Source organism: Phyllobates terribilis, unplaced genomic scaffold, assembly GCF_046119375.1.
Source record: "Phyllobates terribilis strain yellow unplaced genomic scaffold, ASM4611937v1 Scaffold_4__5_contigs__length_816908805, whole genome shotgun sequence".
NCBI lineage: Eukaryota > Metazoa > Chordata > Amphibia > Anura > Dendrobatidae > Phyllobates > Phyllobates terribilis.
In genome coordinates, this window is record NW_027362764.1 from 224,460,326 (window position 1) to 224,476,566 (window position 16,241).

At 43.7% G+C, this 16,241-nt stretch overlaps 1 protein-coding gene across 1 annotated transcript in view; it reads right to left on the bottom strand.

The window, feature by feature from the left end:
- Positions 1–1,023: 1,023 nt before the first annotated feature.
- Positions 1,024–16,241, bottom strand: part of LOC141264640 (transmembrane channel-like protein 2) — a gene marked incomplete at its 5' end in the record, with an annotated part of 316,798 nt that continues 301,580 nt past the window's right edge. Inside the window, one exon of the mRNA XM_073676913.1 lies at positions 1,024–1,391. Within this exon, the coding sequence (XP_073533014.1) occupies positions 1,024–1,391 (368 nt within the window). The remainder of the gene's footprint in view (positions 1,392–16,241) is intronic.

Sequence of the window (16,241 nt, forward strand, 5' to 3'; positions counted from 1 at the left end):
CATCCAAAGAACTGCAGGGCTCCCTTGCCTCAGTTAAGGTCAGTGTTCATGACTCCACCATAAGAAAGAAACTGGGCAAAAATGGTGTATGTCCTATTACATCTGGCATAGAAGTAACACAACATTTCAGAAAAGGAACATCATTAGAGATGAGCGAATCTTTCAAGGTTCGGTTCTGATTGGCGAACTTCCCAATGTTCGTCGAACAGTTCGCCGAACAGTTCGTCAAACATATCCAAGCCCAACTGAATTCAATGGGAGGCAAAACCAACACCTTCAGAGGGGCCCAAAAGCAGCCAAAACAGCTAAAATTAGGGGCAGACACCAGGAAAAGTGGCATCAATTGACCTACAGTCAAAATTTTATAATGACATAGCAGCAGTCAGCCATGGGCCATGCATGAGGTATCAGGGTGTGGGCCAGTATTTACAGCTTTGAATTTAAGCTCAAATTAAGACAAGGTGGGTGTGGGACTGCAATAGGCCTGCTGTGCTGGGAGCCCTGATACCTCATGCTACTATTGGTAGAAAAATTTAAGGATAGTAACATAGGTAGTTGACTGAACGGAAATGCAGGCCTGCTGGTCTGGGAGCCCTACAGCTACAGACAACACACATGAAGGAGACCCAACTTGGAGTTTCCACATTTCCAATAATTATTGCCACACACGTCTAAAGTGGCATCAATTTCACCAGTGTAGAAATAGTATAATGGGCCTCTGACACCATTTCAACTACAGGCAACTCACCAGATGGAGCCCCAACTTGGAATCTCCACATTTCAAAAAATTATTGCCACACACCACTAAAGTGGCAACAATTTCACCAGAGTAGAAATAGTATAATGGGGCTCTGACACCCCTTCCACTACAGCCAACCCACCAGATTGAGACCCAACTTGGAGTGTCCACATTTCAAAAAATTATTGATAACATCAGCAGCACTAGCAACAGCAGGCACAGAAGTCACAACAAAGATGTCACAAACTGCAATAACGTGAGATCAATGCAGCATACTAAAAACTCTACATCATCGCCTTGTCTGCACAGTCTGCGATTGTGGTGAAAAAGTTCTTGGAGATCCATGACTTGTTCATCTTGATGAAATTTAGGCAGTCTACGCTTTCAGGGGACATCTGGATGTGCTTATCTGTCAAGACACCACCAGCAGTGCTGATGACACGTTTTGAGAGAACTCTGGCTGCCGGGCATGATAAAACCTCCAAGGCGTGACAGGCGAACTCAGGCCACTCATTCATTTTTGAAGACCAAAACGCAAAAGGGTCCAAACCTTCCCTGATGGCTTTGATATTGAGCTCCAGATACTCCTGCCCCATCCTCTTCAGTCGTTCACTACGTGTCAGACTTGTACTCTGTTCTGCTAGTGCACAGGCTAGTCCAAAAAATGTGTGAAACGACTTACAGAAATTGCTTCTGGCACTTACATTGCTGCTGCTAATGTTTTGCAATGATGACTTGATGTTCCCGGGGTTGGAAGTCTACAACTGCGATGCACACTATGTGCCTCACTGCTGTCTTTGGGAAAACCACTCTTAAGGTTGTCTACAAGCGTGTTTCGATACTCCAGCATGTGTGTGTCCCTTTTCAGGGCAGGAAGCATCTGGTAAAATTTACTCTTGTACTCTTGTACCTGTGGATCTAACAGAGTGGCAACCCAATAGAAAGCACTATTTCTAATTCTAGCAATACGGGCATCATGTTGCAGATAGTGCAGCAAGAAGGCGCTCATGTGTCGAGCTCTTCCATGAGGTCCAAGTCGTTGATGGTGGGGTAGCACTGAAGCTTGCTTCCTTCATCCCCTCCAGCCAACCATGGACAACAGAAAGGGGATTATTATCCTCTTCATTTCCTGACTGTTGCGTGCCCATCACACCTTCCTCCTTATCCTCCTCCATTTGTTCCTTGGCTCCTGCACCTTCACTAACAGTTTGTCTGGTACTATGAGCCCACCTCGATCTCTGTAATCCACCTTCCCTTGGCACCTGCCTGTGTGATGACAGTCTGGAACTTAAAATATTGTTATCCCTTTCTCATCCTCTTCTGCTTCCTCCTCTTCCTCTGAGACCACCACCTCCTTCTGCAGACTATCCAAAGTATGCTCCAGCAGGTAGATGACTGGAATAATGATGCTGATGACAGCATTGTCAGTGCTAACCATCTTAGTAGTCATTTTGAAACAGTGCAGAAGGGTGTAACGCGCCCCCTGGGCCACGTGTGTGTGTGGATACCCGGAACCGGACCCGTTGTGGATGCTGGGGGTTGTAGTCCTTGCGTGGCGGGGACCCGGTCCCGTGGCTCAGGGTGGTCAACTCAAATGACGGTCTATATACCGAATGTCCGACTATGCCACCCGTGGATTGCGGTCAGAATGAACCGCCGCTGCAGGGCAGACCGCTGAGGCTGGTGTTTGGAGTGCAGCGGAGGATAGTATAACTCCCCACGGGAGGAGTACAGCCTCAGGGCCGCAGGTGCAGATGTTGGGGGTGATGGTGCGCGGGAGCAGCAGTAACCACACGGAGTCTGTCATGCAAGTCAGGGTCTTTACGGTTGGTGGTATTAAGGGACCCGTCCGGAATACAGGTTAACAATGGAGGCCTGGTCAGTCTGAGAGCAACCGGGAAATCCCACTGGTCAGGGGGAGTTTGTAGGCCTACCGTGCTAACTTCACTCTTTCTTGGCTATCCCGCTGTAGTGTGGTGGTAGCCCACGTCTCTGAGTGTATCGTGCTGTTGTCACCCGTATGACTGGCGACTCGGGCCTTCCGTACTTCTCACCCCTCTGGGGCTGTAGTGGTCCCTCTCGTGTGGCTGAGCCTCCGGGCTACCTTGGGCCAGGGGACTTGAAGTCCCCTGCGTGGTGGTTTTCTTCTGCTGGGCTTAGAACCCTCACAGCCTCGGACTCCAGTGTCCGGCTTTACAAGTCTCTGGCCAGGACGAACTCTGCTAGTTCCCCTCCTGGCCTCGTGTTCCTCCTCTGCCTACAGGGACTCTTCAGCCTGCTGCTGACCTGTCCCTATCTCTGGAACTTCTGGACTTCTCTCCCTAACCCCGCCCCAGATCCAGTTTATAAAGGGCAGATTTCTCCCCTCCCTGGACTGAGGCAGGAGGTGCTGCATGCTAATTGTCCCAAACCAGGGAACCTCCCAACTGCTCTCAGACATGACATTGCTGCCACTGTGGCGACCAGACCTGGTGTGCCACAGGTGCAGAGGTCCTTAATCTGTGCCCACTCCTGAATCGTGATTTGCACCATGTCTATACCGCGTTGGCCCCGGCTATGCAAAATGAGATACTGCACCAGGGCTCGTAACTGCTGCCACTGTCACTGCAACATGTGCAGAGTGGAATTCTACCATGTCGGCACATCGCATATCAACTGGTTAACCGGTAGGGTCAAAGACCTCTGTAGTGGTGTAAGTCGATGACCTGCAGGGTGCGAACGGTGGAAGTGAGCACACAGCGACCGTGCTTTCTGCAGCAACGCATCTAGGCCTAGATAGTGGGAGAGAAATTGCTGTACCACCAGGTTTAGGATGTGAGCCATGCAAGGCACGTGTGAGGTTGCCCCAGCTTAGGGGCGCCACCAGAGAGGGTGGAGTAGGGTGAACACGACAAACTGCTGGACTGTGAGTGAGGTGCAGGCTGAGATGTTATTGTGGATTGAGAAAGATGTGGTGTGCTCGGTGAAAAAAAAAACAGCAGGCACGTCCACTTCCGTAAAAGCTGACGGGCTCTCACTCACCCCGACTGTAGCGGGTAAAAAAGTGGAGGTTCTACGGCCGGAGACCTGTGTGAGAACACTTACCATGGTGACGGAGGAGGAAAAAACAGCAGATGCAGTTGATGGAGTGGCCGGGGGTTGGCGAGGCCCTCTAGTCCGCATTTTAGCGCAGTGAGATTCCCATGTGAATCGTGCTTGTGTCGGCTCTTTCATGTAGCAGTCAAATTATTACAATTTTTGTCTCTACTGATTTGATTTTTGCAAAGTTGGCAGATAACGTGAGTTGGATCATCCTTTGCAGTCTCAAAAAAGGCCCAGGCTAGGCAACCCTTGCAGCTCCTGCGAACTGCAGACCCACGACCGATGCTGGCCACAGCCAGAGTTGTGGATGGGGATGCAGTGCTTGTCGTGGTTGCATCACTCCGTGTCTGTTCGGGAGGTGCAATGTAACCTCCTTATCTTCCTCCTCCTCTACCTCCTCTGCTGAGCTACTTAGCTGCATGCCTCTGGGTTCACACCAAATGGGATCTACAACCTCATCATTATCCTCTCTGTTCTCCCACTTCTCACCCTGAGAGTCACCTTCCTTCTCTTCCTGCCCTGACAGCACAGTACAGTCTGCATGCGCCTCAGGTATTTGAGTCTCAACAGGATCACCTACACTCCTGGAGGTTAACGTCTAGTGATAAGGGTATGGATTATGTTTGGACCCTACTTCGTCCGGCCCCGGATCCAACAGAAAAAAAAAATTGGGCATCGGTGCAGATGCTTTCCTCCTCTTGAGTCTGTAAATCTGTGGAGCAGACCTCTGATGCCCATGAATAGAATGTATGAACAGCTCTGCAGACTCGCCCATCTGTGGTTTCCCACAGTCAGTTGGGCGGTTGGAGAGTTGTGTCGTGGGGAAAAACAAGGGTAATTGGGGTGCAACCTGTGAGGACTGTACTGTGTGTGATGTTGATGTTGAGGTGTAGGAAGAGGAGGAGAGGCCACTTGATGCAGCGCTTGCCATCCACTGGAGCACATGCTCTTTCTGACCCTCATCTACAAGATGTACTGCTATGCGGCTGCCAAAGATAGGGAGTGGAGTAGCTCGTTCAGTAACAGAAGTTGTCAGTTGTCTTTGGATAGGACGAGATGGTGTTTGTTCAGTAGAGCTTTCACTAACATTACCTCCTACCCCACATACCCCTTGAACAGCAAGCCTAATCCTTCTTCCACCACGACCTCGCTTTTTCCTACTCATGTTGGATGCACCTTTCCCCTCTTTTAACCAGCTGTTTCATAAACCTAGGCCCAGACCTGTCAGTCACTTGTCACTAAATTGCCAATCAGTATTTATTTGCTGCGATAGTGTGGCTGGAGCATGCAATTAGCATAAAGAATTTAGATTCAGAAATGTGGACTCCTGACTGAAGCAAAACTAGGAGTACAAAATATTTATAAGCTGAAATGTGGCCTACTTTCTGTAGCACACGATTAGCACAAACAATTTAGATTCAGAAATGTGGATTCCTGGCTGAAGCAAAACTAGTAGCACAAAATATTTATAAACTGAAATGTGGCCTACTTTCTATAGCATGCTATTAGCATATAGAATTTAGATTCAGAAATGTGGACACCTGGCTGAAGCAAAACTAGTAGCACAAAATATTTATAAACTGAAATGTGGCCTACTTTCTGTAGCACACGATTAGCACAAAAAATTTAGATTCAGAAATGTGGACTCCTGGCTGAAGCAAAACTAGTTACACAAAATATTTATAAACTGAAATGTGGCCTGCTTTCTGTAGCACGCTATTCACACAAAGAATTTAGATTCATCAATGTGGACTCCTGGCTGAAGCAAAGCTAGTAGCACAAAATATTTATATGCAGATATGTGGCCTACTTTCTGTAGCATGCTATTAGCACAAAAAAATAGATTCAGAAATGTGGACTCCTGGCTGAAGCAAAACTAGTAGCCCAAAATATTTATATGCAGAAATGTGGCCTGCTTTCTGTAGCATGCTATAAGCACAAAGAATTTAGATTCAGAAATGTGGACTTCTGCCTGACCAAAAATATTACGAGTACAAAATATTTATATGCCGAAATGTGGCATCGTTTCAGGACCACACTATTAGCACAAAGAATTTATAGTTTGAAATGTGGACTCCTGCTTGGAGCAAAATATTAGCAGCACAAAAGAAGTGTTATATGCTGAAATGTGGCCTGGTGTCTCTGGACCACACAATTAGCAAAAAGGATTGATCGGCTGGAAGGTCAATTTCACAGCCTCTCAGGATCCTATCTATCTGAACTAGCTGACTGACAATGAGCCGCCTACCTAACTATCTCACTATCCAGTAGCAGCAGCAGGAGCAGCCTCTCTGCGCTATTATACTGACAAAATGGCGCAAAAACAATATTATATGGAGATGACACAGGCCCTTGTGTCTGGATGTTATGGATGGTTTCTGCGCCCTGATTGGCTGCCGGAATCTCCACACATTAAGAAAAAAAAAATTAAGAATAACAGTCCGCCGCTCTTCTGACCTCTCCCCATCCCCTACCCTCATCAAACACTCCCCACTCATCATGCAGCACCACTATCCTAACCAATGTCCTAACAAAAGCATTAGTGGAAATATGATAATTTGGCGAATTTTACCGATTTTGAGTAAAACTCTTGGGGGTCCGAACACGAATCGGAATGTGCAATGTTCGTGCCGACTTTGAGATTGGTGAACGTTTTGTGAACAAGTTCACTCATCGCTAAACTTCATACCAACAGTAAAATATGGTGGCGGTAGTCTGATAGTCAGGGGATGTTTTGTTGCTTCAGGACCTGGAAGACTTGCTGTGGTAAATGGAACCAAGAATTCAGCTGTCTACCAAAAATGCCTGAAGGAGAATGTCCAACCATCTGTTAGTGACCTCAAGCTGAAGAGAACTTGGGTTATGCAGCAGGACAATGATCCAAAACACTCCAGCAAGTCCGCCTAAGAATAGTTTAAGAAAAACAAAATTAAGACTTTGGAATGGCCTAGTCAAAGTCCTGATCTTAATCTGATTCAGATGCTGTGGCATGACCTGAAAAAGGCGGTTCATGCTCGGTATCTCTCCAATGTGGCTGAATTACAACAATTTTGCACAGATGAGTGGGCCAAATTTCCTCCAGAGCGTTGTAAAAGACTCATTGCCAGTTATCGCAAACATTTGATTACAGTTGTTGCTGCTAAAAGGGGCTTTTTGGGGACCTGGTCTCCCCTTGGTACCTTCCATTCCCCCCTGCACTGATCTGGGTAAGACATAGTTCAACACCCGTTCACCATTTTTGAGTCACTTAACTTTATAGTTCTCTATGTTTATATGCTGTAATAAGGTGTATGGGATTATGTCTACCCTTTGATTACCCCTACTTGGATTTTTTGATATATGTGTGTCTATTAGCTTAGCCCTATATTAGGACTATGACTAAGGGCATGTGACGCTGTTATTTTTTAAGATTATTTAGCACTAGACTCTTTACATATTGGTGCAAAAGGTTTATCTTCCTCTTTGTTTGTCCTGTTTTTATTGATTTTTTTGTTGTTCCACTTCTTTACTGTTTTTGTCTAATAAAATCCTTGCACATTGTTTATATACTGTATACTCCAGTTTCTCCTTTGTTTGTTTATATTCTCATGGATGATTTCCAAGGAACCCAGATGCCTGACCGGGGCATCACGGATTCATTTGTGTATTATATTGGACTTTTTGTTTTCAACCAGATATTATTTTTAGGGGGCAATCACATTTTCACACAGGGCCCTGTATGTTTGGATTTCTTTTTCCCGCAATAATGACTTTCATTTAAAAACTGCATTTTGTGTTTACTTGTGTTATCTTTGTCAAATATTTAAATTTTTTTGTGATCTGAAACATTTAAGTGTGACAAACATGCAAAAGAATAAAAAATCAGTAAGGGGGCAAACACTGTGTTATGCACACGCCCGGACTGACTGGCGTGTGCGGGTGTTGTGGTTCCACTGGACCATGGACCGGAGAGTGCCTGGAGGGGCGTGACTAAGTATCTGGCCGATCCGACCAAGGTGGCACGACGGCATACGACGCCAGTGCACCAGGGAGAAACCGGGCAGAGGGACCAGGTGCTACTCCAGGTCAAACTCCGGACACGGGGGTTGACCCACACTGGAATTACTTGAACAGGCAGGTTAGGCTGGCACAGACTGGTGGATGTAAGCAAACACGGCAGGTATGCAGAGGGGTGGATACAGGCGAGTATGCAGGCAGGGAGGTACTGGCCGAAAGGACGGGCTGGAGCACAGAAAGGTTAAGACCCAGTACAGACTGGGTCACAGAACCGCAGATGCGGTAGACAACCACAGCAGAGAGGGAACGCCCAAAGCGGTGGGCAAGAACAGAGCAGGACGGGGCTGCAGGAGCAGCGAGCACAAGCAGGGCAGGACAGGACTGCCGGAGCAGCGGGCAGAAGCAGGGCAGGACAGGACTGCTGGAGCAGCGGGCAGAAGCAGGGCAGGACAGGACTGCCGGAGCAGCGGGCAGAAGCAGGGCAGGACAGGACTGCCGGAGCAGCGGGCAGAAGCAGGGCAGGACAGGACTGCCGGAGCAGCGGGCAGAAGCAGGGCAGGACAGGACTGCCGGAGCAGCGGGCAGAAGCAGGGCAGGACAGGACTGCCGGAGCAGCGGGCAGAAGCAGGGCAGGACAGGACTGCCGGAGCAGTGAGCAAAAGGGTAAGAGCGGAGCAAGACTGCCAGAGCAGTGAGCAAGGAGTCAGAGCAGGACGGACAGGGCTCTGTTCACACGGAACAGACAGGAAGGGAAAGGCAGAGCCAGATACCCACAGGGTACTTGCAGTGAAGTAGCGAGGGGACCACAAACTCACAAACGGGAGTACCGAGACAACAAGCAGGAGTTAGGTACGAGTTCAGACTCTGCAGAAAAAGGAAAGGAACGGACATAGAGGCAAAACAGGTAAAGGATAGGAGAGAGTTCAGACTGGAACTGAGTGTACGGAAGAGACCGACACTGCAGCGGGATACAGGAGCGGGTCTGGGAATACAGCCCCCAGAGAGGCGGGACGAACAGGCAAGGAGCGTGTTCAGACAGGACAGACAAGATACAGGAACGGATCTAGGTAATTGGCCCCTAAAAGGCGGGAGGAACAGGCTAGGAGCGTGTTCAGACAGGCCTGGAAATACAGCCTCCAGGAAAGGCAGCAGGCAAGAGTACACAGACAGGACTCAGTTCAGACACGGGAACTGATACCGCAAGGCAGGAGACATAGACAGGACTCAGTTCAGACACGGGAACAGATACTGCAAGACAGGAGAAATAGACAGGACTCAGTTCAGACAGGAACAGATACCGCAAGGCAGGGACACAAACAGGACTCTGTTCAGACGGGAACAGATACCGCAAGGCACAGACAGGCAGATCTAGGAATACGGCCCCTAGAAGGCGAAAGAACAGGCAAGAAGCGTGTTCACAAGAACAGACCACAGTTCAGACACAGAACTGGAAAACAGGCAGGAAAACAGGATAGGACCTGGCATGTCAGAGACAAAAAGCCGACTGACAGGACACAATGCTCAGGCGCCATCTTGAGGAAGAAGGTGGTATAAATACCCAAAGATGGACAGCAATAGGCTGAAGGTGCAACAGGGGCGTGTCCGCAGCAGGTACAAGAAACAGGAAGTTCAGCGGGCGTCGCCCTATGCAGCCAAAACAGACAGACAGCAAGGAGAGAAGCCAGAGAGACATTCTGGACTGGAGATCAAGTGCGCGCTCTTGCACAGTGGGAGATGGACCACCATGCAAGGACGCCGCCAGGTATGTTACACACTGTACAACATCACTAAACATGTAGATAGTGTACAAATAACATGTAAATATTCTGAAAATCGCAGAATTTAATTTTCTTTGATTTTTCCTTGTTGATACATTTATGCTAAAGACACTGCATTTTTTTACTGTTTGTACAGAAATGGATAGATTCAATGCAAATACTCATATAATATATATTAGCTACTTTACTTGTGTTTTTAGAAAGATTTACAATATTGTGCTTAAATAAAAAACAGGAGAATATTAGGAATGCTCTTAGTTTTCTGAAAATTATGCTATTAACTTATAACACATGAAATTAGTAGTTAAGAATCTATGCTGCATAAATTAAAACCGTGCATGTATCCTTTGGAGTCTGCAAAATATCCAATATAAATAATAAACTTTAAAGCAAGATTCTAAGGCTTCAAGCTATATAACATGCAACTAATTTGTTTATTTTGACCTGGAAAACTGTTTCTATTACTATGATGTTCATTTAATTTAATAGTTTCTGAAAATGTGTACATATGCATAAACCTGAGATTTTGAAAAAGAATACTGCCTTTAAAAATACAGTAAATGTGCAGCTATAATTTAACTGCCTATGACCTAAAATGTTTAGAAAAATATATAAAGAAAACAAAATAAGTACATTTGTTTTTGAATTGAAAAAACCCATATACTATATAAAAATCTTTTTAACATTTTTATTTGGAAATTACAAATTAAAGGGGTTCTTAAAGAATGTAGTAAAATGGCCCCCATCAAGTAATTAAAACAGGAGCCTAGTCATGGACTGCAGTGTGAAGAGACATAGCTCCCGAGACCTCCCCAACTAAAAAAGAGGAGTTGTAAAATAAGCAGTAACATTTCTCCTTGTGGAGAGTGACATACCAGCTCTGGCATGTCAAGGTAAGGAGGCTTATTTGCCATGCAATGCTCCCCTGGGAAATGTAATATGCAAATTGCCTCTTCAGAGAAAAGGAGGACTTGAACTCTATAATGTCACCTATTGGAAGCAGCAATCCTACAAGTCACAATCAACCCTTTGCAATATGACTTAGGATAAAAACCAAATCAGAATCTCACTTTGCAGACACGATGTTTCGGGCTGTTGGCCCTCGTCAGGGCAAAGTCCAGAGCCTCTCATCTAGCCAAATCAGTTCTCATAGTTTGCAATGACGATGGCCAACAGCCTGAAACACCATGTCTGCAAATTGAGATTCTGATTTGGCTTTTATCCTAAGTCATATTGCACGACTCGTTAAAGGGTTGATTGTGACTTGTAGGATTGCTGCTTCTATAGAGTTCAAGTCTTCTTTTTCTCTGAAGAGACAATTTGCGTATAATAATCACACATACTAGTGAGCTGACAGAGAAGGGCTGTGACAGGAGAAGAAATAAATCTTCTCCTCGGTTGACTAGGCATGGAAGACTGAGGCTGGAGGTAAAAAATGCTTTGTGTTGAGTCAGCTAAGGAGAAGATTTGTTTCTTAACCACTTCGCGCCAGAGCCTGTTTTTGCCTTCGTGACCGGGCCAATTTTTTCAATTCTGACCACTGTCATTTTATGAAGTAATTGCTCTGGAACGCTTCAACGGATTCCCCTGATTCTGAGAATGTTTTTTCGTGACATATTGTACTTCATGATAGTGGTAAAATTTCTTCGATATCACTTGCGTTTATTTGTGAAAAAAACTGAAATTTGGCAAAAATTTTGAAAATTTTGCAATTTTCAAATTTGAATTTTCATGCCCTTAAATCAGAGAGATATGTCACACAAAATAGTTAATAAATAACATTTCCCACAATTTAGGAACCCAAATTTTTTTTTTGTTAGGGAGCTATAAGGGTTAAAAGTTGACCAGCGATTTCTCATTTTTCCAACAAAATTTACAAAAACATTTTTTTAGGGACCACATAATATTTGAAGTCACGTTGAGGGGTCTTTATGACAGAAAATACCCAAAAGTGACACCATTCTAAAAACTGCACCCCTCAAGGTGCTCAAAACCACATTCAAGAACTTTATTAACCCTTCAGGTACTTCACAGGAATTTTTGGAATGTGGAAGAAAAAAATTAACATTTAACTTTTTTCACAAAAATGTTACTTTAGACCCAATTTTTTTTTCTTTTCGCAGGGGTAACAGGAAAAAATGGACCCCAAAATGTTTTGTGCAATTTCTCTTGAGCGCGCTGATACCCCATATATGAGGGAAAACCACTGTTTGGGCGAACTGCAGGGTTCGGAAGGGAAGGAGCGTCATTAGACTTTTTGAATGTAAAATTTGTTTGAATAATTAGCAGACGCAATGTTGCGTTTGGAGAGCTCCTGATGTGCCTAAACAGTGGAAACCCCCCACAAGTGACACCATTTTGGAAACTAGACCCCTTAGGGAAATTATCTAGATGTGTGGTGAGCACCTGGAACCCCAAGGTGCTTCAAAGAAGTTTATAATATTGAGCTGTAAAAATAAAATTTTCACATTTTTACCACAAAAATGTTTTTCATCCCCTAATTTTGCATTATCATAAGGGTAATAGGATAAATTGCACCATGAAATTTGTTGTGCAATTTCTCTTGAACATGCCGATACCCCATATGTGGGGAAAACCACTGTTTGGGTGCACGGCAGGGTTTGGAAGGGAAGGAGCGCCATTTGACTTTTTGAATGTAAAATTTGCTTGAATAATTAGCGGACGCCATGTTGCATTTAGGGAGCCCCTGATGTGCCTAAACCGTGGAAACCCCCCACAAGTGACACCATTTTGTAAACTAGACCCCTTAGGGAACTTATCTAGATGTGTGGTGAGCACATTGGAAGACATAATAAACAAATCAGTAGCAGGTGAAAAATTGGTTTTATTTATTTTTTGCGACGTTCCTCGTGCGGTATAAGTGATGAGATTACTTTATTCTTCAGGTCGGTGCGATTACATAGATACCAGATTTATATGGGGGTTTTATGACTGACAGCTGTCACACACTAAAAGACGCTTTTTTTTGCAAACTCTAGCTTTTGCATCGCCATATTTTGAGAGCTATAATTTTTCCATATTTCGGCCGACAGAGTCATGTGCCAGCTTGTTTTTTGCGGGACGAGTTGACATTTTTATTGGTACCATTTTTGGGTATGTGACATTTTTTGATCGCTTTCTATTCCGCTTTTTGGGAGGTAAAATTAACAAAAGCCAACAATTCAGGAATTGTTTTTTGAGGTTTTTTTTATGCTGTTCTGCGTGTGGTAAAAGTGATAAGGCAGCATTATTCTTCGGGTCAGTACGTTTACAGCGATACTACACTTACTGTATATTTTTTTATGTTTTGGCGCTTTTACATAATAAAACAATTTTATAGAAAAAATATTTTTTTGCATCCCTTTATTCTGAGCTATAACTTTTTTGTTTTTCGGCTGATGGAGCTGTATGGCGGCTTTTTTTTTGCGGAACAAGATGACGTTTTCAGCAGTACCATTTTTATTTCCATTTTGCTTTTTGATCACATTTTTTTCCACTTTTTGTTTGGCGATATGAGGAAAAAGCATAGTTTTTTGCTCCGTTTTTTATTTATTTTTTATTACGGTGTGCACAGAAGGAGTTAATTAGTGTGACAGTTTTATAGCTCGGGTTGTTTCGGACGCGGCGATACCAAATATGTGTACTTTTTTTTGTTTTTGCATAAATATACGGATTTATCGGTTTAATATTTTAGTTATTTATTTTTATGTATTTTGTGATTTTTTTTAACAGTTTGAAAACATTTTTTTGACTTTTTTTTTCATTTTTACTTAGTCCCTGTATGGGACATTAATTTTTATTTTTCTGATCACTGATCTCATGTAATGTAATAGACATATATTACATTGTATGAGACCACTGCTGACAGTTTCACACTGTGTCTCCTGCTGGACTCAGCTTGCAGGCTGAGCCTATCAGGACACCATATATGGCAGATCTGGAGGCGGTCATGTGACCTCCAGCTGCCATAACAACGCCAGGTCCTGGAAGGTATCAGGGGTCGTCGGAAAGGTAAGTAGACGACTCCCTCTCCACTCACTATCTTCTATATGCCGCGATCACTATAGATCCCGGCATATAGAAGATAGCAAAGGGTTAACATCACTGGGACCTGATCCAATCAGGTCCCGATGATGTTCCCTGTCAGAGCTATCGCTCTGCACCGCACCCGCAGCGCTTGCAGGACCCTGGGGGTCCTGAGCGCTGCGGGACAACCCACCATTTTTAAACGTCGGCGCTGCACAGAGCCCAGGCAGCGCCGCCGTTTATATACAGTGGGCAGTCGGGAAGCGGTTAAAAAATTTAATAAACTTAAAATGGGTAAAGATCAGTTTTCAATAGAAATAATTCAAGGACTCATGAACAAAAACTATAGCTGCTGATTGTGCCAAAACTGCATTTATTCCACATCATCTTGCCATATTTTTGAAGTTTCTTTGATGCAGTTGTGGTGCTGCAATAAAGTGTAAATCTTTAATGTCTTGGATGTAGTCCTTGTGGGGGAGGGAAACGTGGTGATCCTCCCATATGTTGTCCCATGAGTCTTGGCACAGGTGGACTTGTGACGGCAATATGTGGTGTTGGCATCATCAAACCATCTCTTCTTGGGGCTGCGTTGCTTTGTGAGGCTCCATTACCAGGATGCAAGCTTGTATGTTGTGCATTAGCTTGACTCTCTTAGAAGAAAGAAAAAAATTGTCATGTTGGCATAAAACATATGTTTGGTATTTTAATATGGTCTTATCCTGCAATCATGCTCTCTTCAATGTGTCCCATTATTTTTGTTAACCAAATAATATGCAATATATACAGGTGAATCTCAGTAAATTAGAATATCATCAAAAAGTTAATTTATTTTAGTTCTTCAATACAAAAAGTGAAACTCATATATTATATAGAGTCATTACAAACAGAGTGATCTATTTCAAGTGTTTATTTCTGATAATGTTGATGATTATGGCTTACAGCCAATGAAAACCCAAAAGTGATTATCTCAATAAATTAGAATGCTTTATAACACCAGCTTAAAAAATGTTTTTAAAATCTGAAATGTTGGCCTACTGAAATGTATGTTAAGTAAATGCACTCAATACTTGGTCGGGGCACCTTTTGCATCAATGTGGCGTGGCATGGAGGCGATCAGCCTGTGGCACTGCTGAGATGTTATGCATGGCCAGGTTGCTTTGATAGCAGCCTTCAGCTCATCTGCATTGTTGGGTCTGGTCTCTCTCATCTTCCTCTTGACAATAGCCCATAGATTCTCTATGTGGTTAAGGTCAGGCGAGTTTGCTGGCCAATCAAGCACAGTGATACTGTTTTTTCAAAACCAGATATTGGTGCTTTTGGCAGTGTGGACAGGTGCCAAGTCCTACTGGAGAAAGAAATTTACATCTCTTAAAAGCTTGTCGGCAGAAGGAAGCATGAAGTGCTCTAAAATTTCCTGGTAGGCGGCTGACTTTAATCTTGATAAAACACAGTGGACCTACACCAGCAGATGACATGGCTCCCCAAACAATCACTGATTGTGGAAACTTCACACTAGACCTCAAGCAGCTTGGATTGTGTGCCTCTCCACTCTTCCTCCAGACTCTGGAACCTTGATTTCCAAATAAAAATTGTATCTCTCGGACCTTGTGGAGTGTGTCAATGACTGCCTTCTGGATATCTGTCAAATCAGCAGTCTTCCCCATGATTGTGGAGCCTACCGAAACAGACTAAGGGACCTTTTTAAACACTTAGGAAGCCTTTGCAGGTGTTTTTTGTTAATTATTGTAATTTACTGAGATAATGACTTTTGTGTTTTCAGTGGTTGTAAAACATAATCATCAACATTAACAGAAATAAACACTTGAAATAGATCGCTCTGTATTGTCTGTAAAGTCTGTAATGACTCTACATAATATTTGAGTTTCACTTTTTGTATTGAAGAACTGAAATAAATTAACTTTTTGATGATATTCTAATTTAGTGAGATGCACCTGTAATTGCTATGGAGCACTATGACCCGAGAGCGTTATCAGAGAGTGTCCTAGGACCCTAAATTTTGAGGCATCATATTTCCCAGTTTAAAGTTTAATAACATTTAAATATAGTAGGTGACTTGCAGAAATTTACTTTTCATGATGAATCTACAGTAATGATTTAATTGTATTGCTTCAAATGTATTGTTACATTAACTTCTGTTCTGAATTGTATGAACACCATGATATTAATATTAGATTGTTTTAAAAAGGTTTTCTGGCAGCTTCATAACGATCTATACTTAAGCTGGCCAGATTCATCAGATAGCTGTCCTATTCTGAATGTGGATTGGTGGTGACTTAAATGGGGAGGTACGGGGTTTTCCCAATAGAAAAGTACATTTTATTCAATAGATCTTGGAATAATAATAAGTTCCACAATTATATGAATTAAAATAACTGTGTGTGTGTTCCTGCCACAACTCCAGCCCTCTGAGGTCATCTTAAATTAAGTCAGTGATATAGGTCATCTCATGATGATGACCTCTTTAAAGGATTATTGTCAGCTCCTTTAAATCTCAGATGGTCAGAAACTTCTTCAGTGCTATTATTATTATTTATTATTATAGCGACAGTTATTCCATGGCGCTTTACATGTAAAGGGGTATACATTGCACAATTACAATA